The 27791-nt window shown below is 59.2% G+C and overlaps 1 protein-coding gene across 6 annotated transcripts in view; it reads right to left on the bottom strand.

The window, feature by feature from the left end:
* Positions 1–27791, bottom strand: part of Lrp5 (LDL receptor related protein 5) — a 98831-nt gene that overhangs the window by 10570 nt on the left and 60470 nt on the right. For all 6 annotated transcript variants that reach the window (XM_048807780.1, XM_048807779.1, XM_015503262.2 and 3 more), the window contains 11 exons: positions 25906–26122; positions 23722–24011; positions 21990–22216; positions 20998–21182; positions 16750–17073; positions 14672–14871; positions 10841–11055; positions 9239–9429; positions 8488–8697; positions 5233–5358; positions 1324–1560 (listed from right to left, as the gene is read on the bottom strand). In XM_048807780.1, the coding sequence (XP_048663737.1) occupies positions 1324–1560; positions 5233–5358; positions 8488–8697; positions 9239–9429; positions 10841–11055; positions 14672–14871; positions 16750–17073; positions 20998–21182; positions 21990–22216; positions 23722–24011; positions 25906–26122 (2422 nt within the window). The remainder of the gene's footprint in view (positions 1–1323; positions 1561–5232; positions 5359–8487; positions 8698–9238; positions 9430–10840; positions 11056–14671; positions 14872–16749; positions 17074–20997; positions 21183–21989; positions 22217–23721; positions 24012–25905; positions 26123–27791) is intronic.

The raw sequence follows: 27791 nt of genomic DNA, 5'->3' as shown, positions 1-27791 counted from the left end.
GGAAGGCAGAGCAGCCCCACAGCTGCCCTCCCCCACCGGCGCTCTGGAGACTCAGGCCACAGCCCTTCACCTTTCCCCAAATGCTGACCTGGAGGGTCCATGGCACCCTAAGGAAGGCAGTTTCTGGGCTCTGACTACCCCAGCAAACCACCTGAGCTCCCCACCAGCTCTGCACCCTGAGAACCAAAGGCGAGGGAGCCCCGTGCTGCCCCTGGACGGATGGCATGCTGGTAACTGGGCAGGGAGGAAGCCTGGGAAGCCGCAGAGCCAGGGCCTGCAGGAGGAGGCACAGGGCGGGGGCTTCCCCAGCAGGGCTTCTGCAGCCTCTGAAGTCTCAGCCACACTCCTGCCAGGCCAGGGGGGCAGCAGGGCTGGCACGCGGCTTCTGTGGTGGATGATGGTGAAACTCATGCCAGGCACCACAGGCTCCATCACCAAATCCTGGCTCTCCGTTTCAGCGCAAGAGCCGCCAACACAGACACAGACCTGTGGGAAGGGCTGGTGCCAGAGACACTGGGCTTGCAGCTGAATTTGCCCAGGGTGCTAACCCCGATCTACAGCTGCCATCCAACTCTCAAGGATCAATGAGCTGCAATTAATTAGTTGTGGCTTTACAGAAACATCTGTGGAGATTGGTCTGGAACCTCGTCTTCTACAAAACACCTGCTCATCCCGCATGAGGGTGGAGATCAAGGCCAGTGTGTGAGTTGTTGAGAACAGGACCCAGTGGTCTGTGGGAGTGAGGGAGCATCAAAAGACCATATTAACAGCCCATGGCAGCCCTGGGACCAAGGCTGGACAGGTATGCCAGGCGACCAAACAAGCAAGAGTCTTATCAGAGGGAAACTCAGAGCAGGTAGAGAAGAGGTCTGTTTCACCATTGAGATCTAAAGGAAAGGAAGGTCCTGATGGTCAGAGTGGGCCCAGGAGGCCTCAGCACCTCTCTGGTGCTAGACTCCATCGTGGTGGTTGAGTGTGATCCCTTGCACTGCTCGGTGGAGCGCAGCCCTGCCTCTCAGGGTAGGGCATCCCGGGTCGTGAGGCATGGACGTCTCCAGCCAGCTACTGGGTTCACATTGGGTTTCTGCAAAACTCTTGACCGAATGCAGGAAGTCGAGACGGAGTCCTAGTCTGCCTTCAAGTCAACCGCTCAGTGGGACAGGATGGGGTCCCACCGCAGCGTTTCCCACCTCGGCCCTGAAACTAACTCATCCCTCCCAAGCCCTGCGGCTTCCCTCCAGGGAAAGGTCTGACAGAGTGTCATTCAGGGGAGGCCAGGCAGAGCCCCGGCCACGTCGAAGAGGGCTGGGCGGTGGGCCTCACCGTCACAGTGGGCCTCGTCGGAGCGGTCCTGGCAGTCAGCCTCGCCGTCACACCGCAGACGCAGGTCCACACACTGGCCCCGTGCGCAGGGGAACTGGGCAGCAGAGCACACCGGGCAGCCCAGCTCGTCACTCTGGTCGTCACACTCGGGGAAGCCGTCACAGCGCCAGGCCCCGGGGATGCAGTCGATCTCCCCAGTGGCACACGCAAACTGGTCGGGGGAGCAGGTGGGAGGCTCTGGGGGGAGAAGGGACGACCATCACACAGGGTCCGCCCGGGAGACCAGGAGACAGCTCAGGTCGGCACCAGCCATGTCCCCAAGGTCCTGGGGGGTGCCCCATGCCCTCCAGTCAGCATCTCCTGCCTGCTGCCCCAGCCCAGACCAAAGGCCAGGGAGGACACAGTGCTGCTAGAGCCATCCCTTCCCTGTGGAGGGGGAAGGACCATGACCCAAGCAGCCACCAAGCCCCGCACTGCAGGAAGGCAACCCTGTCTGCTGGGCCGGGCCATCCCCCATCCTCAGTGGTCTCCCCACAGGGCCCCTGAGGGCCTTCACTGGAGTGCACATCAGCTTGGTAGCACCTGAGTGTCCATCAGCAGGCAGGGGGCAAAGTGGGTGGACGGCACCCACACCAGAGAAGCATGTTGAGGACTCTTCAGGGCCAGAGCATCCACAGCACGGTGGGAGCTGACAGAGGACCCGATCACTACGCCCCAGGCATCTAGCTACATATGGGCTAAGGCAGAGGGCCCAGGTTGCTCACAGAGCACAGTGGGGGCTCCCCAGGAGAGGGCCATGGGAGGGAGGTGGGCTGGGAGGCCAAGGACTACCTCCCACTGGTGACCGTGGAAGCCCTTCCCCGCCCTCAGGGTTCACCAGGGCAGACACTTGCCATTCTATGCAGCCTGTGTCCACGTTTAAAAGCAGTTAGACTTCCCACTAGAAGCAGGGTTCAGTCCCCCTGACCAGACTTCCAGCTCTGCCTCCTCCTCTTTCTCCCTATCCCTCAGCAGGGAGAGCCAGATGCCACTGCCCTCTCCGACAGCTCCCTGGTGGCCACCTCCCTCTGGGACAGCAATATGCAGCCACTTGGCTGGCCCTACTGACCTCCCACCCCACATGGACGGTTCAGGTGCCAGTCACGGCCTGACAACCCGGTGCTTGTACCCACCCATGCAAACTCACCCACGAGACTCCCCAGGGGAAGCTACTAGGGTATCACATGCCCATGGTCCTGCCCCTGCTGCCCACGCCCACGGATCTCCAGGGTGGCAAGGCCCCAGGCATGCCTGCACCCCTCGGCATCTGCAAGCAATGACATCTGTGTCTGTCTTGCTCTGGATTCTTCCTGCATGCTGGCGAGAACCCAGCCCGCGCACACCAGGCGAGCGCTCTACCCGAGCTGCTCCGGGCCCTGTATCACCACCTCCTGTCTCTCCTGGGCATCACGGTGATATCCAGTTTAAACATCCTAATTTAAAACAAGATCTCCAGCTCATGTCAAGCCCAGGGCAGTGCCCCATCCCACAGGGACATCCCTTGGCTCTGAGTGGGCCTTGAGTCCAGGGCGGTGGGCCAAGGGCAGCGCCCCATCCCAAGGTCAGGTGCATCGCAGAGCCCAGTCAGTGGCACTGTGCTGGGCCCCTGTAGATGAGGCAGCCACCTCACAGGAGGCCAGGGAGCACCGCAGCTTTAGGGACACCCATTTTCTAGAACTCCTCTCTTTTATGCAGAAAATGGCAGAGAACTAAGGGGCTGGCCTGGTGTGGGGTGTGAGGACGCCCCAACACGCCTGAAATCCAACCCAGGAAAGGCGCCTGTCTTCAAGCCCCAGAATGCCTGCAGGCTTTGTACGCCAAACCCCGGAGCCCAGGGGTGTGAGAGGGAGGCTCAGATTCCAGCCAAGACCCCAGCCCTCGGCAACCGAGAAGCCCGGCTCTCGCCACTCGGCTGGGCCAAGGAAGGACACGCCGGGGTGCGGCACCCATGGTGTCTGAAAGTAGCCCAGGTTGGGTGTCTGCAGGCTGAGCTGCCACAAAGCCTGTCCCACCAGGGTGGTTTCAACTGGCCCTGGGGAAGAAGAGGCCCGGCCTCCGTGGCCAACAGTCCAGGCAGCCATGGCCGGAGGGTGAGAGCAGAACAGGCAGGGCCCAGGCGGGCCAAGGCCATCCCAGCTTCCCTGGGCAGCCGAGAGACCTGAGGACACAGAGGCCTCTGCCTCCTCATCTCTCAAACAAAGCAGCTGTGAGATGCCACAGGTGCCACAGGACTGACCGAGTGGGCAGACAGGCAGTGGTGACACTGCTGGGACACTGAAGTGCCAGAGGCCACATCACAAGGTCCACATTGAGAGCCCTGGAGCCCTGCCCTGTGACATGGCCACGGAAGGCTGAGAGGCTTCTGCACAGTGTGCACCGACCCTCGGCTCTAACCAGGCGATGGGTCCAGGGCCGTGCCCCATCCCACGGGGACATCCCTCGGCTCTAAGTGGGCCTTGAGTCCTGGACGGTGGGCCAAGGGCAGCGCCCCACCCCACAGGGGCCCAGGGCTGGTCCATGGAGCCTCCACAACCCTGCTCCCTGGGCAGCGTGGGCACCAGTGGGAGCTGCACAGAGTGACCCCTGCAGGCTGCAAATCCACGTGGGCCCCAGGCCGGAGCTTGAAGAAAAGCTGCCTGGCTTCTTGGGAGGTGAGCAGCCAGCATCCCCCCTGCTCCTGGTCACAGCCTCGGGACTCTGAGGTGCCAGGTGAAGCAGGAGGACGTTCCCAGGCCAAGGTGTGGTCCCGTACAGCAAGAGGAGAAGAGTGGTGTCTGTGTACCGAGCCGGTGGCTGCGGAGCCAGGTGGGTTGAAGCAGAACAGAAATGGCACAATCCAAGGCCACAGGGGGTGGGGCTGGGGTGGGGACACCAGGGGCAGCTGGAGGGGAAGCCCTGGGGTCAGGGCTCATCATGCTGACAATGAAGACTGTCACTTTTATGACTGCAGTCACCCCACAACACAGCACCTGGCATTCCCTGTGCCATGTGCCAGGGACCATGGAAAGTGCTCTGTTATTTAAAGCCTCTGACAATCTGCCAAGTGAGTGGCCTCAGTTTCACAGAGGAGGAAGTAGAGTTCAGAGAAGGCAAGTGACCAGCCTGGGGGCACCCAGCAGGCAATCTGCAGAGCCAGGATTTGAACACAGGTCTAATTCTAAAGCCCCCACCACCATCACTATCACGGGGCCCCAGGGGAGCAAGAGTACAGAGGGTAGCAGGAGGGACAAAGACAGAACGACAAGAAGAAATGGGGAGATCCCCGTCCGAGCTGGAGCCCAACACCCCTGCAGTAGCTGACAGCTTGAGCAGGCAGAAAGGAAGGAGCAGAGGCCCCATCGGCACTGTCAGTCAACAGATCCAACTGATGTTCTGGAACTTTCCACCACCCACAGCAGAATCCACCTTTTTCTCAAGAGCATATGGAACATTCACTACGATAAACCACATGCTGAGCCACAAAGCCACCTGGATAAACCTGGAAGAACAGAAATCACACAGAGCTCTCAGACCACAGTGGAGTTAACCAAAATCAGTAACAGAGAGACAGCTGGAAGGTCTCAACTCTGGAGATTTAAGTAACACACAGGATGAAGAAACTGTCTCAGGAGAAATTTCAGAATACTTGAATCACCTGATGAAAAATGAAAAGAGAACCTACCAAAGTCTGCCGACGCAGGAAAAGCAGTGCTCAGGGAAACTCACAGCACAGAACGCACAGCGTTAGGAAACGCGGGCGTAAGTGAAGAGGAGCTCTACTCCACAGAAAAGGAGCCACTGCGGTTTATAAGAACGCAGGCCTGTGATCTGGCAGAAAAGATTCAGAGCCCTGTCCCAAGTTCCAACAGAGCGCGCCGAGGTCACACCTACCGCCACAGGTCAGCAGGTTCTGCAGGAGCACGAGGTGGACGGGGCAGGAGCACCGTGGGGTCCCGTCACCCTTGGCGATGCAGATGTGGGAGCAGCCGCCGTTGTCTCGGGCACAGGGGTGAGCCGCTGTAGGGACAAACAAGACGGGGCGTTGGGGTCAGGCTCCTCCTCTCACCTCAGGACACGGCAGAGAGGAGGGGGCCTGAGAGACGGGTCCACCCAGGGTACCCTTCCACTCACTCCCCAGCAGCCCTGAGTTTCCTTCTACTGATGTGGAACCTGACATAAACATGGAGCCTGAAGAGCAGCACAGGACTGATGGGCATCCCAGCCGCCACCGCACCCACAGCCACCACCCTTCGCTGCCTGTCTTCACTGTTACAGTGGGTGTGCCTCCAAAAGCTATGCCACACCTAACCCCCGGAATCTATGGCTGTAACGTAAGTTGGAAAAGGGGTCTTTGCAGATGTAGCGGAGGTGAGCAATCCCAAGATGAGGTCATCCTGGACTACCTGGGTGGGTCCTAAATCCAATGACGAGCATCCTTATAAGAGGTGAGGTCACTGACACACAAGAGATGGCCATGTGGAGTCAGAGGTACCTCTACCACCATTACTGCAAGAGGCGAGGGACAGACCCTCTGCTACAGCCTCCGAGGGAGTGTGCCCCTGTCAACACTTTGATCTTGGATTTCTGGCCTCTCATTCTTGGAGAACAATTTAAGTTGCTCGGTTCACGGTCATTTGTTATAGCAGCCAAGGGGGCGCTGACACAGTAAAATGGCAAAGGCACCAGGACTCCGGGGAGCTCAGTCCTCTCTTCCATGAACAGGACGCCTAACAACAGGGTAACGAGGCAGCCAGGAGGCTGGGCTGGCCACCTCCAGTGAGAAAAAGGAAGGGAACGCCCCCCTCCCCCAGCCCCAGAGGACAGGAACGTGGTGTTTCTCTTCCATCTCAGGGCTCAGGTGTTCTTAAACATGAAGAGAGTCATGGTTTACAGCAGAGGTCCACAAACTTTTTCTGTAAAGAGTTATACAGCAAATAATGTCCATTTCCCAGGCCAGTGTGTCCTTCACAACACTCGATCCTGACAGCCACAGTGCACAGGCAGCCACAGGGGGCACATGTGAATGGGCATGGCTGTGCATCCGGGCCTGACTCAGAGTTCAGCTGTGGGCTCAGCCTTCCCCATCTGCCATCTCCCATCCTGAAGGCCCAGGACACACAGCCATCTGACCTGGATGGAGTATGAGGCTGGAGGACGGAGACGTCCTAACCCACACTCACGGGACGCCTTGATTTATGCAGGGACTTCACTTGAGAACACACCAGGACAGAACATCAGCTGCCCACAGTCAGCACGGAGGTGACAAAGTCACTGCCTCAGAGCTCACACCAAGCTCTGAGCAGGAGCCCACATGTCACTGCCACCCAAAGGTCTATCTCACACACAATTCACTGACCGACCCACAAGAGCTCAGCAACAGAAAAGCCCGGTGGCTGGGCCTCCCCCGCCCCCAGCTGCACGTGCTCATCAGCTGTGCTGGTGCCTGCTGGATGAGATTTCTCGTCTGATGCGTGGACATCACAACTGAGAGTAAGCGGTGGGGCTGGGAGGACGGCTGGAACACCAGGACCAGGGGAGGGCAGTGAGCAGATTTCTGCTGGATTTGGGAGTCAGAAGCTGCCACATCCATGAGGACTGAGACCAGGAGAGAAAGCAGGAAAGTGCAAAGGATGGTGCTACCCCAGCTCTGGCGAGGGGCTGTGCTGCTGTGTGGCCAGGGGCACCACAGGACAGGAGCAGCAATGGCCCCACCCACTGCTCTCTGCTCGGCCAAGCACCTAATTGGCAGCTCACCAAAGAGAGAGAAAAGCAAGGAACCAGAGACCTACGATCACGCACAGACCCCCCCCACATACCTAGGCATACAGCCATGTCGGGGGTGGGGAGGAGCCAACGGTCCTGCTGGGGAGCCCCCTCTCTCCCAAGCCCTTGGACACAATGAGCTGGTGGTGGTAGGACCCTCAATTGCCCCCAACCTTCCCACCTCAACCCCCTGGCACTGTGGACATGATGAACTATAAGGCCCAGGGTTTCACAATGGGTGTGGTTGAGGTCATTAATCAGTTGACTTGGAGTTCATCAGATGGGAGACTAACCTACAGGTGCATCAAGACTGACCACAGAGCCCTTTAGCCCAGAGTGGGTTTCTGACTGGCAGGAGAAGGTGTCAGGATTCAAGGTGTGAGAGGGCCTGATGGGGAGGCTCTCTGCTGACATGAAGGGCGCTGCAGTCAGCCTAAGTGGCCCCCAAAGGCCTTCTGTGCAAGGCTCCGGGTAGCACCACTGGGAGACCATGCAACCTTAAGAGATGGGGCCCAGGAAGTCTCCAGGTCCCTAGGAGTGAGCCCTTGCAGAGCAGGGGACCAACCCGACCCCATCCTCTTCCTTTGTCTTAATTCGTGACCAGGAGGTAAACAGCTCTTCTATGCCACCAGCTCCCGCCATGATATGCTGGCTCGACACAGGCCCAAAAGGGCCCATGGACCATGAACCACCTCTAAGACCATGAACTAAGAAAACCTTTTCTCTTCCTAAGCTGATTATCTCAGGTATGTGTTATAGTACTGGAAGGCTGAGTAACGCAAGGGGCCACAGGACAAGGAGGTGGCAGTGGCTGACCCTGGTAGACAGCCAGAGGGAATAGGGCCTGGTTGTAGGACTGTCAACGCTCTGACAAGTGCGGGAATGGATTCTTCTACAGAGCCTCTCACTTGCGAGCCCTCCTGTCCCGTGGTACACCCAGACCTCGGCTCCACAGAAGTCAGACAGGAGGTGGGCCAGGAGGTGGGCGTTGGCTTGTTTTCTTTTGCAGAACTGGGGAGTGAACCCAGGTGCGCTCCACCACCCAGCTACATCTCAGCCCTTTTTATACTGAGACAGGGTCACTAAGTCACTGAGACTGGCCATGAACTTGCAATGCTCCTGCCTCAGCCTCCTGAGTCCCAGGGATTACAGGTGTGCGCCACCGCACCCAGCTTTGGGTGCTGTTTTTAAACACTAGGTTTGTGGCCAATTGTTTTGTAGCAAATGAAAAAGACCCAGAGAGGCCTTGGGACATCTGGACACTTGCTGGTCTTTGGTGCTGGGCCACCACCTTGCTGGGGTCACATGGGCCCTGAGGCTGGCCTCCTGCCTGGTTCCACCCTTCCTGCTGGACCCCGCTGCACCCCGGCCCACCCCACATACAGAACTCTTCCAGGCTGACTTCCTCCACAGCGTGGATGCCCGTGAGGTGCGCAACGCGGCCCTGGACGCGAGTGCGCTTGTCCCCGGAGGTCTTCTCCACGCGCTCAATCATCTGCTGCTGGCGGTCGATCCAGTAGAGGTGCCTGCCGAGCACAGCCAGGCCCACGGGCTGCACAATGTTCGCATCTTCCAGGGTCAGGCGGTTGGCCCCTGTAGGCGGGACACGGGCTCCTGAGTGACAGCCAGACTCAAGAGCCCTGCCACGCTCAGCTCAGAAATGAGGTCCAAAGAGATGGCTGCCAGGGTGCCCAGGGGTCCTGTGCTACGGTCAGGGCTGGCCTCGGTATCAGGGCCATAGGCCCCAACTGTGGACCCTAGTCTGGCTGGTGCAAGCACGGCACTTCCCCTCCTACACCCGGCCCCAGCCTCTGGGAGCTCTGAGGGCCCAGCCCCTCCCTCTGGGAGCTGTGGAGGGCCCAGCCCCTCCCTCTAGGACTCTGAGGGCCCAGCCCCTCCCTCTGGGAGCTGTGAGGACCAAGCCCCATGAAGCACCAACCCTCACTTCCCTCCAGCCATGGGCTCCTCTGGGACCCCGCCCTGCAGCTCAGAGGGTGGGATACACAGGATGTGCCAAGGGCCCCAGCACAGTGCCAGGCAGCAACTGCTACTGCTAACAAGATGCCGTGGCTTCACGGAGGGACACCTGTGGACTGCCAAGGTGCTGATGACCAGGGAGGCCTCGGGCACGTACCTGACAGGTCGCAGCTCTCGATGCGCTTCAGGTCTGCGTCCACCCAGAAGAGCCTGCCCAGCGTGTTGTCCACCACGAGGGCCACGGGGCGGATCAGGCCCGTGGTGAATAGGACTTCACGCTCCGTGCCGTCCAGGGCTGCGCGCTCGATCTTGGCTGCTCGGTCCTGCATGTTGGTGAAGTACAGGTACCTGCGGGAGGGCAGCGGGAAGCACAGGTTGGGAGCTTCCCCAGCCACGGCAGCTCCGCAGCCGACCAGGCCTCCCTGACCCTGCAGGCACCCAGTCAGAGCCCTGCCTCCCGGGGCTGGCCCAGAGCCTGACAGATTATGCCCTACGCTAGAAGGAATGGTGTCCCCCAAAGTCCACGTCCACCCCTGAACCCCAGAACATGAGCTTATTTGGAAGCAGGGTCTTCTAAAATGTAACTAAGGATCAGGATGAGGTTATGCTGGGTCAGGGTGGACCGTATGTCCAGTGGGAAGACAGAAGGCCACGGAGAGAAGAGGCCAGCGTGCCCCGAGAGCAGGGCTTGGAGTGACGAGACCACAAGTCACAGAACGCCAGGAGAGCCCTGAAGCTGGACAACCCCCACCCCACCCCCTGCCCCGCTGCTGAGGGGATGTGGCCCTGCCAAAAACTTGATTCCAGACCTCTGGGACTATGAGAGGATAAACGTCTCTCTGTCTGTCGTCCTAAGTCACCTCCAAACCCTGGGGCTTCGTCCGGCAGCCACAGGACAGTAATCTCTGCACAGCTCAGGAGCCCTTGCCTCCTCAGGCCGGCTCCCCCAGTCCCTGGGCAGCCTCCTGAAATACCAGCACTCTGCTCCAAGCCCTCTGTGTACGGCAGAGTCCCCCAGGCGCTCTGACAGACAGGGAAGCTGAGGGGCTGAGGGGTTAAAGCCACCTGCCCAAGGTCACCCGAGCAGGAAGGGCAGGGGTCCAAGTTCACACTGGGGTGTGCTAGCCTGGAGCATGTGCCTGCTCCAGTCAACACTGGCACGGGCCCCACCAGGCAGTCCCTCGACAAGTCTAACTCTTGGCTTGCACATCAGATCTGAGGGACTTGAAGAAGGCCCCATGCTCCTGACACAAGCCCTCTGCACACTCCTTGTTGTCTCTGAGCCTCGTGGCATGGGGCTTTAGGACCCCTCCTGCCCTGGATTCCGCTCCAGGCCTGTCGACCTGTCCTGGACACCTCCCATCAAACTCTGAGGGCCTTCTGGGAAGGCAGCAGCTGCAGGAGCCCCTGTGGAACCCACGGGAGTGAAGACCCCGCTTCCAGCTGGGACCCCAGGGAAGTCTGACGGATCGACAAGACCCATGATCAGCAGCCTGTCTTTCTGACACTGCCTTCTTAAGTCTTCCTGGGCCCACTTCCCGTCTCCCCTCCCCTGCTAAGCCTGTCCCTGGGGTCTGCTGCCTGCCATTCCGCGTGACTCTGTCGTCCTGAGGCCTGTGCCCGCTCCAGCTGGGGAGCCTGGGGAGTTGCTGACTGGAAGCTGGGATGGCAGACCCCTCCCTGCCCCAGCGGCTGCCCTGTGTGCACTGGCAGGAGGCCTGAGCCAGGTGCAGCAGCACCCGCCCCGTCGGCCTCCTACCCTCGCTCCGCGTTGACTGCAATGGCCCTTGGCCTGTCGCGTTCCCCCCGGAGCACCACGCCCATGGCGTCCCCATCGAGGCGGTGGACGTTGATGGTGTTGGTGGCCTCGCACGTCCAGAAGAGCATCCTGCTGTAGATGTCGATGCTGAGGTCGTGCGGCTGTCTGTCTGGGCTCAGGTTTTGGCTTTGACCCGGAGAGGTCAAAACAAAGGGCTATAAGACAGAAGGAACAAAAGTCACCCATCAGAGACCCTACGACCACCAGCTAGAGACGTGTTGAGGGAGCACAGAGGCCACGTTCCTGAGCTTAGCCTGAAAGTCAAACTTTCCACACCTCTCAAATCAGCCCTTCACCAGGTGCCCACTCAAGAAAGCAAAGGGAAGCTGGACCAGATCCAGCACCAGCCTCCAGCCTGGGGAAGCCCCCGGTGTGACCTTGGGTTCCAGGCCCCCGAGCCAGTCAGCCATCGGCACCAGGCGGTCCCGCGGCTCGGCCCTCTCCCAGCTGCACAGACGCCGGCGTTCCCGGGGCATCTCGGCTCTTCTTTGCATTCCCAGGATGTGTGCCTTTGGCTTAGACCCTCGAACCCTATTCTTTTAATTCAGAGTGCTAGGATGGCAGGCGTGAAGGCCAGAGGCCCACTCTCCCCGCTCCCTGGGCAGGTGCTGGCAGGGGAGGGGTGGTGGGAGGGCAAGGTGCAGAGCAGGGGAAGGCGCCAGCCATGCAGGATGACCCACAGCTCCTCCTGAGAGCGCAAGGCCAGCCTGCGTCCCAGCAGCTCTAGACGTCACCCTGCCTCTACGCTCCTGGTGTCTCCACCCAGAGCAGCCCCCAAGTGCCACCTGCCGTGCCACCTGCTGTGCCTGTGCCATCAGGGGCTTCTGGAGCCCCCGACGGAGAAACCTTCCAAAGGGGCTTTGTTGAACCAACCAAGGAGGAAGGGAGGGTCGTCCTTGGCCTGATGCCCTGGTTGCTCTGGTCTCCTTGGGTCACCTCCAAAGCCACCGCTTTGGGGCTCTTAGTGACCTGGCACAGGCAAAGTGGGCCTGGAGCACCAGCCAGTGGTGTGGAAGAAAGCTCCTTCCTCTAGCTGGGGATGGGCCAGCATCTCGGCTCCTGCCCCCTCAGGGGGAGCCCAAGGCTGGTGCTCTGAGCTTGGGGTATTCTAGGTGTTTTTTCTCGACTGCTTCCAGCAGGTAATAAAACTAGAAGCCTCCAGGTAGCAAAGGGGCCTGAAGCTAAAAAGAAGCCCCTACCCCAGGCCTCGGCTCCAGGAGTCCACTGAAAATGACAGCCAACCCCCCTATACACACACACACACAGAGAGACACACACACACACACACACACTCCAGCTCTGGCCCAGTCTTGCTGGCCAGATCTCATCGCAGGACGGTACATCTTTACAGGTAGCAACATCACATTTCCACCGAGCTGAGGGTCTGGGAGAGCCAAGTGTTACTCTGCTGGGCACAGTCCTTCCCCAGAGCCAGAGCTGTCCAGCTGGGGACCAGAAGAGAAGCAAGATTCCAGCTAGTCCTGGTCAGAATCAAGGGCACAGAACTAGACTTTAGGACCCACTCAGAACCACATGCAAAAGGCGTACAGGGAGCAGCACAGCGCCTGTCCCCCAGGCAGGCAAAGCCAGGGGGCAGCGTCCGCGGCTGGATGGCTTCACAGACAACGTCAGTGAAGCGACACTCACGACACGTTGTCTCCACAGCATCCGAGTCAACCGCACTTAGCTCTTCACCTCACTGCTACAAAACCTTGGCCAAGGACCCTCCACGCAGCGCCAATCCACAGAGCCAGAAGGCAGGAGTCGCCGGTGCCCCTCCATGGAGAGCAGACGTGGCCCAGCCACGGGACAGAATATCATTCAGCGTCCCACAAAAGAAGGAGGGGCCCTGAGGACTTGCGCTGGGGTGAGAAGCCAGGCAGCAAGACCAACGTGACCCCACTCACCTGAGGTCCCTCGGGGCCTTGGACCCTCAGACAGCAAGTGGGATGGGGAACCTGGGCTGGGGAAGGGGATGGCACTCGGTGTTTAACGGGGACAGTCAGTCTGCACATACGAGAAAGTGCTGGAGGTAAATGTTCACGGTAACGTGACCTGCTTAGCACCAAAGGAGGTGGCCCTGACGGTGGAGAAAATGACAAAACTGATGCTAGGCACACTAACCACGATGAAGAGCAGAGAGAGCGAGCAAACACAAACAGCCCGAGCTGAGCGAAGGTGGGAGGGGAGCCCCCAGAGGATGGAGCCTGCTAGAGGGAGCTGGATAGAGGCCCAGGAAGGGAGGAACCTGGGGCACAGGAAGGAAGGGAGGGAAGAGCCAGGGGTAGAGGGAGGAAGGGAGGGAAGAGCCAGGGGCACAGGAGGGAAGGGAGGGAAGAGCCAGGGGCACAGGAAGGGAATAGCATTTGCAAATGAGGTAGCCCGAGAAGCTGTTCCTCAGCAGCTTCCCCTTCAAGGCCTGTCACTGGTCCTGTCACCCTGGACACCATGAAAGACTTGTCTTTAGGGGGACTTAAAGGCACTTTGCACCCAGGAGCTTTCTCAGCAGGGAAGCCACAGTTTGTCAATGAACACTTCCCTTTTCCCAAAGTGCTCATGCTGACCGCCCCCTGCACCAGGGAGATGAAAGGAATTGTCCCATCAGGCTACGGAGCCACTGATCACAGCCGCTCTGCTGCCACCCATCCTGCTGGCTTCTACCATCTCCAAGGATGTGGGCCCCCTGCCCTGACTAGGTACTATGCCAGGGAAGCATTTTGTCAAAAGAGATGTCCAGCCTGAGCAGACGGCAGTGGCCTCCAAATCAGTGTGCAGGACAAAAAAAATCTACCACACAAGAATCATCTGGACCTCCCCAAGCACCCCTCTGCACCGCTGTGACAAAGCCATGGAGATTTCATTACAATGTCATTAGCTCCTCACTGACAGCTCGATGGGGACAGGGATTGTGGTTCTAAAGCTTTTATAAAATGTGTCTTTGGAAACATGAGCGGGTTATCTGCATGAGAGTGAGGACATCATTCCCGGAACCGGCCCCCCACTGGACAGTTCTGCAGGAAGACTCCTTTTGAAAATGCAAATTGGTTCCATGGCCACTAGTGACACCTCAGGAGACAGGACGTTGGCTTTTGCCCAGTTTCACTAGTGAGAAGTACAAGGTACGTGTGGAAACCCACACCCAGCGCTGTGACAGTGACCCCTCCACTCACCCCCACCTGGGTCAGGACTCCAGCCACTCGCACCAGCCTCTCTCCACCATCGCAAAACCACAGCTGCTAACAACGTTCGTGCCTATGAGCAACCCCAGGCCTTCCTGCGCTGGCCGGGAGTCTTAGAAACGGAGCTGCTGTAGAATCACACGCATGACCTGTTTTGTATATGTCACTGAGGGTCCTGCCCTTCCCCCTTTGCCCATAGCCTGGCCTTTCTGCTGTGCCATCTGCAGTGTGGTGACATCCAGGAGTGCGGGCAGCATTACAGAACCGACTACACCTTTCCTGTGAAGCAAAGGTACAGCTAGAGTCGCCATCACCAAGCGCCACACAGCACGAGGCCTCCTTGGAGAGGAAGAGCTCCCGGGGCCTGACCTCACGTGCCCACCTCAACAATGGGACACCTCGCTATGCCAGGGTCCCCCACACCCAGGGTCCATCCTGCAACCACAGTCAGAGTCCCAAACACTGACTACCCCAGATCGTCCTCAGCAGCCTCCTCCCACACCCACCTCCATTCAAGAAAGAGGGCACAGCCTGGGCGCTGCCTGGACAGGCTCCTGGGGAAGTGCCCGCCCTGTGCCCCAGGGGCACCTGCCTGTGTCCCATCGTCCTTGGCTCGCTTGATGTTCTGGCGCCCGTCCACCCAGTAGATGAACTTGTCCAGCGGGTCATAGTCGATGGCCTTGACGTTCCTCAGACCGTGCAGGGGCAGGATGAGGTCCGGGCTGCGCTGGTCGTCGGGGATCATGCGGCTGATCGCACATTTCTGGCTGAACAGCAAGAAGGCGGAAGGCGCTGGAGGGCAGCAAAGAGACGCGGCTGGGGGTCAGCACCGCAGGCTGAGGGTGGCGGGTGCACAGCGCTCCCAGGATCACAAAGCCACCCAGCCTCTGCATCCAGCAGACGGCGTGGAGAAGACCAAGCAGACACAGGCTGCTCCCCGAGGTGCGTGATGGGGATTCTACTCTCCAAGTCACGTGTCTCTGTCACTCCAAAGTGTGTGCGCTAGTGGCATACATACTTATTGCACGTCATCAAGCTGGGTGGGGCTCAAAGGTAGAGTGCTTACTTAGCATGCTCGAGGGCCTGGGCTCGGTCCCCAGCACTGCCAAAAAAGGAAACCAAATGTCATCAAAACTAAAGACAAAGCTGGGAATGGTGGTGCACAGCTGTAATCCCAGCAGCCCTGGAGGCTGAGACAGGAGGTTCAAAGCCAGCCTCAGCCACAGTGAGGCCCTAAGCAACTCAGTGACACCCTGTCTCTACATAAAATACAAAATAGGGCTGGGGATATGGCTCAGTGGGCAAGTACCCCCGAGTTCAATCCCCAGTACCAAAAAAAAAAAAAAAAAAAAAATCTGGAAACAGAAGGAAGGTAATTCAGCAAGTATCAGACTCCCCAACAGGGGTATGCGATGTTGGGATGACCCCGTGGTTTCTCTATGCCTGCATGTGCTCAAGTGAAGTGCCATAAACTGTAGAAAACGGTGACAGCAGGAAGGACACTCCCTGGAGAGTCAGGGAGCAGCAGGTAACTGGACAATGAGGAGCCAGGAGTCAGGCTGGCTCAGGGCCACTCCTGGGGCTGGTGAGGCACGGTCTCCAGCAGCCCAGTTTCCAAGGGAGCCCGGGGTTGGGAAGGACCCGGATGTCCCTGACCTCCTCTCAGTTCACTGCACGAGGCCCCCAAGACACTGCTTTCAGAGGGACCAGAAAACAGGATGGTCTCTCCTTCATGGCCGAGAATTAATGTCCAGAGGGCAGAGACCAGGCTGAGGTTCCGAGGCACCAGCACCTGTGAGAGGCCACAGTCACAGCCACCGTTCAAGGGCTCCTCTGGGTGGCTTGAAATCCAAGTCACGCCCAGGTCGGCAGGGACTCTGAGTCAATGCACCGTCCTGCCCTGCCCCGCCCCTCAAGGTCATGGCCAGAAGGACATGAGAACTACAGGACCAAGGCCCTGGACAGTGCAGCTCTGGGCCCAGGCCCACCGTATACCAGCCTGGGGGCTTGACAAGCTGGACAAGAAGGGGCTTTGTGAATGGTCAGGCGCTGAGCAGAGGCCAAATTACCAACTCCTGCTGCAGGCACCACAGAAGGGTCTGCACCCCTGGGGCTGTGGGAAGGTCTGGGCTCTCGAACCTCACTCTTCTCATCGTCACTCACGTGAGAACAACAAGGCCCGCCTACACCAGAGGTCAGCAGGGTTAGGCGAGGCCCGGGGACTGTGAAGACAGCCTGTGTGCAGTCAAGCCTGGCTCCCGTTTTCCCGGCTGTGCCGCCTTAGGCGGGTCCCTACACATCTCTGTGCTTCAGGTTCCTTGTCTGAGAAATGGGGAGGGGCCGCTACCTGCCCTGTAGCTCAGGGATGGAATGAGCACTGCAGAAAGCCCTGACAGCAGCACAGGCGAGCGCTGTCCAGAGACCTGCACAAACTCAGGGCTCCCTGCGAGGACTCTGCCAGCCGAGGGCGCGGCCCGGTCAGTCGTGACTCACTAAAGCAACAGATCCTTCTCCAGCCTGCACCGCCAGAACGCACCCCGAAGCTCGTATAGTGCACGGCCTGCACAACCACCCATGTACACCAGGGGAGCCCCCGATGGGAAGCGCCTCTCCCCCAGGCCTGGGGCCAGCTCCGTGTGGGACTGAGGCGCCCGGGAAACAGGTACTTACGGCTGCAGTTGCGGCTGCTGGGGTCCAGAGTGTAGTGTGAGGCACAGCCACAGCGGTGGCCGCCAGGGATGGCGAGGCACAGCTGTCCACACTGGCCGTTGTTGTGCATGCAGTCGTTGAGGCCATCCTGGCGGGAGGAGTGGAACACCAGGATGTCCATCACAAAGTCCAGGTGGCCCTGGATGAGGGTGCGGTTCCGGCCGCTGGTCTTGTCGGCCCTCTCGATGCTGTGCAGGTTCCAGTCCGTCCAGTAGATGTAGTCGCTGTACTGCGTCAGGCCGAAGGGGTGCGGGAGGTCGTCGGCAATCACCACGCGGTCCTGACCTGCGTGCAGACACGGCCCGAGGTCAGCAAGCTAGGGCCAGCGGGGCCCACGCCGCAGCCCGGTAACTACCTCTGCGCCTTGGAACCTGAGCGGCTCTGGATAAGGACAGACCTAGCTCGCCGAGCGCACGCCCACCCGCAATCCCACCCCAAGGGGAAAACGCAAGAAAGACAGACGCAACGTCCACCCAACACACGAGATGGTCTGCAGCGTGGTGTCTGCACCCCACAAACCACAGGGCGCCGAGATGGCAAGAACGAGGACAATCCAGTTGTGGGGCTGAGTGAGCACAAGCTGTAGAAAGTTCTAGAACAGCAAACAAGAAAAAAAACACACACAAAGACAGAAGTCAGGGCAGCAGGTACCCTGAGGAAGGACGGACTGGGAAGAGCACGAGGGAGACCAGTTACCCTGCTCCAGGTGGAAGCCACGCGGATCACGTTTGTGCACACGTGTAAGTATGTGAAAATTCCTCACCCTGACCACTTCGGGTTTCTGTGCTTGACCCCACATAGGTCCACTTCACTAAAAGTTTCAAAATCCACCTTTTAAAAAAACAAGCCCTGCGGTGACCCAGCCTGGGACACCTGCTCCTCTGCTGGTCAGCAGGTGACCTGGGAATCCACATTAACTCCCTGACCTCAGCCTCCCTGTTTGTAAAATGGGTATTTTTAAGGTGTTGGGGATCAAACATGCTTCGCAGGCGCTCTGCCACTGAGCTGCAACCCCGCCCAACAGGAGTGTCCCCATGGGTGCCCACATGACTTAAATGTTACAAACTGTGACACACAGCGAGATTCGTGATGACCATTCTGACACACATTCCATAACACCACTCGGGGAAACTGCCATCCAGCCCTGCCAAGGAGCCCACACCCTCATCTCCAGAGCGTATGAAGACCCCGCCTCCAGGGCAAAAGGGACTTCACGGCGTGACCAGAAACGCTGAGACGGGAAGAGGACCCTGGAGCACCGGGGAAGCCCTGGGTCCATGCAACAGCGTCTAGAGGGAAGGTCAGATCCACCGAGCCGGGGAGCCCGAGGGGCGGCCGAGGGCTAGACCGAGTCCCATCTGGAGACATGAAAGTTCAGAGGGAGGACACGGTGGCGGCCTCATGTGGATGAGAACGTGCACTTAATGCCCTTTAGAGCCAAGACGGTGAGGTTTTGCTGCATGTGTCTATGATAGAGGAAAACTTAGCTTTTGGTCTAAGAGCAGAGAAGGCACATGGGGCCCTCAAGAGCGGGGTCTGCTTGCTTCTGTCGGTGCTGGGGTCAAACCAGGCGTCAGGCATGAAGTCTGCTCTGCAAGTCCCCGCAGAGACTGAGCAGGACAGATGCAGCCAGGCCCCGCTGTCCACAGGAGGCTGCAGAGAGGAGGGGGCTGACCGGCCTCTCTGTATCGCCCACCAGCAGGAGGACACAGCGGTCAGGGGCTGAGGACGCTGACACTCACCCACCTAAGCCAGCCGCGGGCCTGGGCCGGGGAACCTAGAGAGCAGGGCTGCGTGGAGCCCAGGGGGCAGCCCGAGGGGCCGGAGAGGCGGAGGGAGCCCCGGGCCGGGCCAGGTGCAGCTCCGCAGCCTTCACCTGTGCAACATGCGAGCGGTGAGAGCGCTTCTCACCTGCCCCCCTTCACATGCAACCGCACCAACAAACACGCTAACAACGCGAGAGCACGCGTGAACGTGCACGTCATGTCCAGTAGTAAAGTGCAGAACGAAAGTTGAACATGGTATGGTTTGGAAGAAAGTTTTACGAATTATTTTTAAAAAGCAAATAAGTGAAACAAATCTTCATATTTTAAGAATAATATCTATCTTAAAGTTATTTTTTAAATATCCAATGCTAGAAGGAGAGTTGACAAACTGAGACCATCAGGTATCACAGGTGAGATTACGGATAACTTTCCTTTTTTAAATTTTTCCAGAAATTTGGGAGTTGCTTATCTAATCATTGGGAAAATGACAGTTATTAAACGGCCACCCGACCACCTCCACCACATAGGCACTCGGGCAGCTTGCTGACCCGCCACCTTCACCAGGCACAGGGAGGGCACGGCGAGTGCCGGGGTCAAACCAGGAGGCGCCTTTGTCCCTCACACCACGACTCTGCAAGAAAGGTCTCACTACAGGAAACGTGGCTAAGTCCCCGCAGCAGGCAGGGTGACAGCGCAGACAGCCAGGCGCTCAGCCACCACTGGCCAGGCCTCGTCACTCCCTCTGCTCCAAGCTGTCCCAGGCCTCCTGCACTGTTAATCAGGTGCTCCACCAGCGTCCGGGGCACTCAGTGGAGAGTGGGCACGGTGACCACCAGGCACACGCCCACCTCGACCAGCAGGGTCGCCCCTCCGCGGAAACAGACCCCGTGGCAGGCGAGTCACGCTCTCGGTCACCTTGGGCCACTGTGCCGCACTGCGATTGGACACTATCAGGCTCCAGGTTTGGGTAAAGATACAAACACGCGCGGCTGTGTGATTCTCCTGGGAATGGGGTGACAGTCTCACAGTCAAGCCTCACCCCCAGGCTCAGACCCCAGGACAGTCAGCACCCACAGGGTGTGCAACTCGCCCCAGCAGACACCAGGACCGTCTGCCTCCAGCCGCCGGCAGAGTGCCTGTGCCTCAGCTTCCTCATCTGTAAGACAGGCACGGCCACCTCACCTGCACATGGTAGTGGCCGTGGTTAGGAAGCAAGCCACGTCCTTTGGTCCTCTCTGCAGGGTTCCACGGGACTGGTGACTCAGAAGCCCAGCTCACAGTCTGCCAGTCAGGGCCACTGAAGGCCCCTCTGCCAGTGCTCAAAAGCCAGGTCCATCCAGGTGGCCGGCCCACTGCAGCTCGACCCCACGTCTCCTCCTGTCTGCCCCAAAGCTGCAGGTCACCTGGGAACCAGACGTGGCCCTCCAGGCTGCTGCCCTGTCCTTCATTCTCACTTTGCTTTTCGCCTGGCTTATCACCTGGCGGCTCACACAACCACCTGTCACGGTGTGGAGGCAAGGTGTCCCCCAGAAGCTCCTGTGTCAATGCAGGGGTGCTCGGGGGTAAAGGGACTGGATGTGAGAGCGTCTGGGGGAACCAGCTGGGTGTCACTGGAAGCGGGGGCGTGGCTGGGGGAGGCAGTCACCGGCACACCCTGGAAGGGTGCATCTTCCTGCCAGGCTTCCTGGCTGCCAAGAGGGAGCAGCACCCCTCCACCCCGCCCTGGGCTCAGGGCAGTGGGGTCGGCCAGTCAGGGACTGAACCTCTGAAACCAGGGGCCAAAATACCCCTTCCCTCCTTTAAGTAGCTCTTGTCAGGTATCTTGGTCACAGCAATGCAAGGTGACTGGCACAGCAGCCCACCATGAGTGGAGTCCAGAGTCCCTTGTCCTGGGTTCAGATCCTGCCCCTAGAGCTAGCTGACCGGATACCCTTTAAACTTCCCCAGGCTTCATTTCTACCATCTGTGAAAAGGAGGTGCCATCACCCACCCAGTGCCGGGAGCCTGAGAATGGCCCTGCACGTCTCCCAGCTCAGGGCAGGTGCTCAGGGCTGGGCAGAGTCCGAGTGCTGGTCTTGGGGTCAGAGTCCGAGCAATGGCCCTGAGGTCTAAGTGGCTCCCTAGCTCTGTGACCTCTGGCAAGTCATGTAAACTCCCTGTGCCTCAGTTTCCCCATCAATGAAAACCTCTGTTGTGAGGTGGACAGTCCTGGTACATGGCATGGCTGGGACCTGGCACCCACCAGATGCACAGGAAAGAGATATCCCCAGGGCCTATCGCAATCGACCCATAGCAAGGGCAGCAGGGGCTGGACAGGGACAGCCCCCCAGCAGAGGGTGAGGTAGCTGAGATCTCATGGCTGCTTGGGCCACTGTGGAGGGGCCGAGAGGAGGTCTATGCCCTGCTGCCCTGTCCCGATCCCCCCGAGCCCACCGGCCCTCACCCAGCATGTTGGACGACTCAATCATGTTGGTGTCCAGGTCTGTCCAGTAGAGACGCTGGTCTGCGTAGTCGATGGTGAGGTCGTTGGCCCGGCCCACCTTGTCCACCAGCGTCATGCCATTGGTCCCGTCCATGAAGGCCCGCACAATCCTGGGCTTGCCGCCCCACTCGGTCCAGTAGATGTAGCTGGAAGGCAGTGGCGGGCGGGAAGTGAGTCCACACTCAGCCCATGGTAGATGGCGACAGGGGACCCTACCACCACCATTCCTCAGCTGGGTCCCCCTTCCTGGGAGAAAGCCACATCAAGAACGTGAAAGACACAGGAAGGGGCAAGACCCTGGCCACGCTGCAGCCCTGGCCCCCAACAGGCTCCACAGGGCTCCCTCCCCGAGTCCCCAACACAGCCCACCCGTCAGCCAGCTAACACCCGTCCACGGCCACAGAAACAGGTGGCAGAAAAAGCAAACATATAACGGGCCCCAAGCTGGGGTCCAGTGGCGGGGTCCAATACTAAGCTGGCCAGGACATGGTGTGAACCAGGATGGACGTAGTGGAGCAGGTGGACAGCCTCTCCTCAGACAGGAGGAGAGGTGCCAGCCCCACCTGCAGAGGCGGGCCTGGCGGCAGGCCCTCCCCTCCCCTCCAGCATCGGGAAAAGCAAGCTCATGCCCCCATCCAGAATTTTGGAAGTTCCAGCTGCCTGCTGGCCAAAATCTGAACTTCTTTCTCTTTGTCCCGAACTTTCCTGCCTCCCTGGACACTCTGAGAGGACCCAGGTGAAAGCAGCCGTCGCAGTGCCCAACAGCAGCTTCCGTCACTCCCTTCCCCTCTGGGAATAAACTAGACAACCTCCAAGGGCGCTGCCCGCCCTGGCACCTTCGAGGTGGCCAGTGCAACTCCAGTCTCAGAGTGCCAGGCGGCAGCCAGAACTTCACCCCGCCGGCATGGCCACAAGGGAACGGGACACGCATGAGGGAAGAGAGCAGCCCTTACCCCTTGGTGGGATCCAGGGCCAGAGACCTAGGGTTGTCCAAGTCCCTCCACACGAGGACCTGCCGGAACTGCCCGTCCAGCCGGGCGACTTCAATCCGGTTGGTCCCAGTGTCAGCCCAATAGAGGTTCTTGCCCATCCAGTCGACAGCCATGCCTTCCGGGTAGTCGAGGCCAAACTCGATCACATGCTCCACGGAGCTGCCATTCATGAAGGCTCGGCTGATGGTCTGGGCAGGCGGGACGAAAAAAGTCGCAATTTAAGAACCACGTCTATTTTTGGGGGGGCAGGCACCAGGGATTGAACCCAGGGGCACACAACCACTGAGCTACATCCCAGCCCAATTTTGTCTTTTATTAGAGGAAGGGTCTCACTGAGTTGTTTAGGGCCTCCCCATTGCTGAGGCTGGCTTTGAACTCCCACTCCTCCTGTCTCAGGTTCCCGAGCTGCTGGGATTAAAGGCAAGTGCCACCACACCCAGCTTTTCCTTTTTCCTTTAGAGACAGGGACTCAGTAATTTGCAAGACTGACCTCAAACTTGCAATTCTCCTGCCTCAGCCTCCCAAGCAGCTCAGCCACAGTACCTGACTTGGGACCAGCATCGCTTTTTTTTTTTTTTTAAAGAGAGAGAGAGAATTTTTTTAATATTTATTTTTCAGTTTTCGGCAGACACAACATCTTTGTTGGTATGTGGTGCTGAGGATTGAACCCGGGCCGCACGCATGCCAGGCGAGCGCGCTACCGCTTGAGCCACATCCCCAGCCCCACCAGCATCTCTTATAGACACTAACTAGGAGCTACTTGACTGCCTGGAATAAATATTGAACCAAAACCTGAGATCATAATACCAATATTCTAGACTTTCAAAATTATTCATTATGAAATTCAGCAAAATTAAACTTATATGTATATGTACATGTCTTTTTCAAGTAGCCCACCTCAAATGTATACTGTAGACTTACAGCCACTTGCACACTTTTACCTAGTAATCTTCCTCCCAAAACGTTATCCCAAAGAACTATTAAAACACAAGACAGGGCTGGGGTTGTGGCTCAGAGGTAGAGCACTCGCCTAGCATGTGCGAGGCCCTGGGTTCGATCCTCAGCACCACATTAAATAAATAAGTAAAATAAAGATTCATCAATTTCTAAAAAAAAAATTAAAAAATAAAAAAGGCCTCACCGTGGGACCATTTAGAGCGAGAAAAGGGGCAATAGGAACTTTCATGAGAGAGAAGACCTTGTTATGTCTATGTGTCTGCCTAGAAAGATACTTTAAATGCTTTAAAAAATCACATTAAAGAGCTCCCATCCTTTATTAAGCACCTGTGATAATGCTAAGTAAAAAAGCCAGGACCCCGCTGCAGGCAGCACCGGCTGTGAGTGAGGGGGCCACTGTGCCACACCTGCTTTGGGGATCGAGAAGGCCTTTCCCTCGAGTGACCCAGGACGCTGACACCTGCCCTGTGAGTGAGGAGTCTGCGTGCAGACGGGGTCGGGTCGGGAGCAGGCAGGGCCGAGGTCGACGTACACACCCTCGTACACAAACGCGCTCCAGAGCCCGCGTGCCAGGCTCCGGGACACGTTGGTGCCGGCTCCAGCAGGTGCCCTGCGTTTCATTAGCCTGTGGAATGTGAACATCACGGCTCTCTAAAATCAACGACCCCCGCGGCAGGCGGAGGTCGTGGGCAAAAGCCCAGCGGCAAGCTGCAGGCGCGTGTCTGGCACTCAGTACCTTCAGACTGACGTCCGTCCAGTAGATGTGGTTGTTGGACACGTCAAAGTCCAGCGCAGAGGCCTCCTTGACGCCCGCGAGCGGGATGGCCACGTCGTTGTTGTTGGTCTCCAGGGAGATCCTGTGGATGGCGGCTCTGCTGGTGAACACCAGGAAGGCCTCGGGGACAATGCAGGTCCTCATGTCACTCAGGAGCTCCAGGCCGATGGGGCAGCCGCACTTGGTGGCACGGGGCGTGAAGAAGCAGAGATGGCTGCACCCGCCGTTGCCCTCAGCACATGGGTTGGTTCCTGGATGGAAGCACAGGCTCTAGACGTCTGTGGCCTGGCACAGAGAGGGACACGCTCCCTGCACGGCTGCGCCAGGCTCGGTTCCCACCACACGCCCCGTGCGGACAGTGGGAGGGGGTGGAGGAAAGCCCTGGACAGTGGCAGTCAGAGTTCTCTCCCACATGGTCACACAGAGGGGAAAAGTAACAACAGGGCCCTGCCCAGGGCAGCACCTGCTTTGACTCACTCCATCAACCGCAGAACAGGAGGCCTTCCCACCCTGTCCTTCAGCGGAGGAGACTGAGGCAGAGAGGCCTTGAGGGCAGCGTGCCAGGAAGTCAGGGAGCAGCTCAGTGAGCCCGGTTGAGCCCAGCCAGCAGGGGACACTTGATTCCACCAGCCAGTGCCGGACCAAGCTGCCCTCCCCAGGCCTTGACCCCTGGCCGGCTACCAGGACAGGCTTGGAGAGTCTCCCAGACAGCGCCCCTGGCTCGCTGACACCCCGGTGAACTCCAAAGCTCAGACTCACCAGGATAGCCAAGGTGCCTCGCCTTCATTAAGCAGACACGTTCATTAAGTGGCCGCTCATGTGCTCTGGGCCAGCCAGTTATGAGCCAGCCTCGCAAGTGCTCTTAAAGTTGGTTTTAATTTTGTGCTAAGTATTGAAGCTAAAAAAAGAACCTCTCCCGCCTGCCTCTGGGGAAGTCACAAGATTCAAAAGAGAGAGGGGAGGGCAAGGCCCAGCTACACAGGCAGCCCCGGGGGGCCTTCTGGTCTCCAGGGTTCCAGGTTTTGTTTTTGAACTGTCACCCGCTGGCGGGCCCCACCCTCCACAGTGGGTAAGGCCGTTTTTAAAGGTGGCTGGTAAAACTCAACCTGTCCACTGCAGGCCTTTGCCTCAGGACCTCAGGTGTGTTAAAGGTTGGTCCCCAGTGAGAAGAAGCATGGCTGCCACCGAGGTCCCGAGGCACCTCCCCACCAGGTCTCTGCCCCTGTCCTTCTGCCCAGAACCCTGCCTGACTCCTGCCCCACCCCCCAAGCTCAGTCACCTCCCTTGTTTGCTTTCTGTTTGTTGGTAGTGCCAGGGGTGGAACCCGGGCCCCACCCAGGCTGGGCAAGTGCTCGGCCACGGAGCCACACCCCAAGGCCCCCTTCCTATTGTAAAGCCAGGCACCCCTCATACCGCAGCTGCAGCCTCCCAATGGCAAGCAGGGCTGGCCGGAGGCGCCTGGCACCAGGCTATAGGAGACTCCACTCTGGCACAGGGCTCTCGCTGTTCTCTCACTGGCCCAGCTGATGAAGGTTTCCTGAGTGCAGCTGACACCCAGCCACGGCACAGGCACCAGCCAGGAGCACAGCCTCTGCCTGAGGAGCCTACAGCCCCCACCCCCACCACCTGGACTCTCTTCTCCAAGGTGACTCGCGCACCTGTACTTGAAATCCTTTTGGAAGGAGATAAATCACCCAACAGGGGCCTCCTGACTGAGCTCTCTGCTGGCTCTGGCTTTCAGGTAGAGTCAGGCGTCTGTGGTCCAGCCTGGTCACAGTGTCCATGGTCACCATTCAGCCCCACAACAGACCAGGTGAGTTCTGGGCTTGGCCACCATAGCTGTGCGGCCTTGCCATCCTCTCCCCAGTCACCATGACAGGCATCCAGGCTGCTGGGGGTACCAAGGACCTCGGCCCGGGGGCACACGCTGTGCTTCATGATGTTAGCCCCACTGGCTGCCAACACTCCTGGTCCTTCACCACTCCCCAGCCATCTCCCTGGGAAGACACATCCACGCCCTCTGTCCTGAACCAGACGCTTGCTAGTTCGGCTCCCGAGTGGAGTGCTCCCACCGGGTACTTCCCATCTGGACCTGCTCGTGCCGTCCAGCCCAGCAGAGCAGTGGCTGGGGCCTCCCAGACTCACCAATGACCTTGGCCACGTTCACGGCTTTGAGTCCCATCAGGTCGGGCAGCTGGTCGATGATGACATCGCGGCTGGCCTTGACCTTGTGCACCCGCTCAATGCTGCGCCGCTGCCAGTCGGTCCAGTAGATGAAGTCCCCCAGCAGTGTGAACCCAAAGATGTGTGGGAGCTTGTCTTCCAGGAGGGTCCGCCTCTCGGTCCCGTCCACGTTGATCACCTATGGGACCAGGGGTCAGGGTCTGAGGCCGCACCCCAGGGAGCAGGGCCTGAGCAGCCCAAAGGAGGCAGGTCCAACTCCAGAAGCTACGGCTCCCCTGCCCCTCACCAGGTACCACAGAACGCTGGGTGCTACGGCACAGGGGGTGCTGGACAAATGGCGCTTTCATCCCGAAGCCACATCCCCGGCAGGTGGAGCAGCGACAGGGCCAGCTCTGGGCCCCCACAGCCTCCCAGACTTGGTGGATACTGCGCTAGACCAGGCCTCGTCCCCGTCACTGCTGTCAACAGGCAGGGCTGCCTGGATGGCACGGGGTGGACCCAGACCAGGTGGGCTCTGCAGGAAGGAGCCCTGGGCTCCGTTAGCAACGCCTGCCGCAGGTGCAATGGGCCCCGGGGCCACCGTCAACACACAGAACTCTGACAGGCTGGGTGACTGCAGGCCTGGGCCAGCCCCCTTGCACTGGGAGCCCACCTCCCCTCACCCGGGACCAGACGAGCAGCAAGGGCCTCTGGGTTCTTGGTCCGGCCTGTGGCCCAGGAAGCTTCCTCCCTGTGCACTGAGATGGGGACACTAAGCTTTTCCTTGGAGAGTTGACACTTGGTACAAGCACCTGTGGTGAAAGCCACAGGGGCCATTGGCCAGTGCGAGGCACCTTAAGGAACTGAAGCAACAGATGGGTGGGCAGGATGGGCACTGCGGAGCTGGCAGGACAGGATGGACGAAGCAGAGCGAGCCCGTGTCAGGTGGGCCTCAGCAGGCTGCAGCACGGTCACGCCTCCTGCTCGTGGCAAAGCTAAGGTGACGTTTGCAGGGCAGAAGCACAAGGCAGACTGCACATGACCCGCAGAAAAGACGGGTTTTCTGCGGCTGGACAGCAAAGACAAAACTGCTGGGCCAATGAGTGACCCTCCAGCCCTGCCCATGGCACTCAGCGTCCTTGGGCAAGTCCTCGCACCCCATGGACCTCGCTCCACATGTAACTGAGTCACCAGCAACAAAGAGGCGTGGCCGGCCCAGCCTGCAGCCATCTACTCCCCAGGGGCTGGGCCAGCCGCCAGGTGCCCAGGTAGGCCTCGCCTGGAGGGCGGAGCTAAGGCTGCACCAGCCCCTGCCCTGAACTCTCCCAGCCGCTCGGGAGCAGGAAAGGGTAGGTGGGGTGGCCTTGGTCTACAGTCTGGGTCCTTGCTTCTGGTTTGCTCCCACAGGAAGGAGAGGCAACCCCAACACCTGTGCAGAGACCAGCTGGGAGGCTGGGGCCAAAACCCACAGCTGAGGAACCCACAAAGGACCTCAGAGGAAGAGGGTGACGGCCAGGCTGGCACTGCTCCCTCACTCCCCACCCTTCCTCCCCACTCTCAAGTTGCCCAAAAAGTGGCAGGAGGCAGAGCTCTCCTGGGGTGGCTCAGGCCACACCCCAGCACCCCAGCCAGGGAGGCGGGGCTCTGGGAGGGCTTCCCTAGGAAACGCCCTGTGATTGGTGGGAAGCTGCACCCACCGCACCCTCTGCACAAGGACACAAGAGGCCCACAGGCCGCTCTAACACACTGGGGAGAGAAAGGACCCCTCCTGCATTTTTTTTTTCCTGGTGCTGGGGTTGGAACCCAAGCCTCCTGTTAAGCATGTGCCCCACTGGGCCACGCCCAGCCCCCCCCCCCCCGCTGGCCTT

The sequence above is a fragment of the Marmota marmota genome, unplaced genomic scaffold, assembly GCF_001458135.2.
Source record: "Marmota marmota marmota unplaced genomic scaffold, marMar, whole genome shotgun sequence".
Taxonomy (NCBI): Eukaryota; Metazoa; Chordata; class Mammalia; order Rodentia; family Sciuridae; genus Marmota; species Marmota marmota.
Note: the sequence above shows the minus strand (reverse complement) of the source record. Positions and strands in the feature narration are given on the sequence as shown.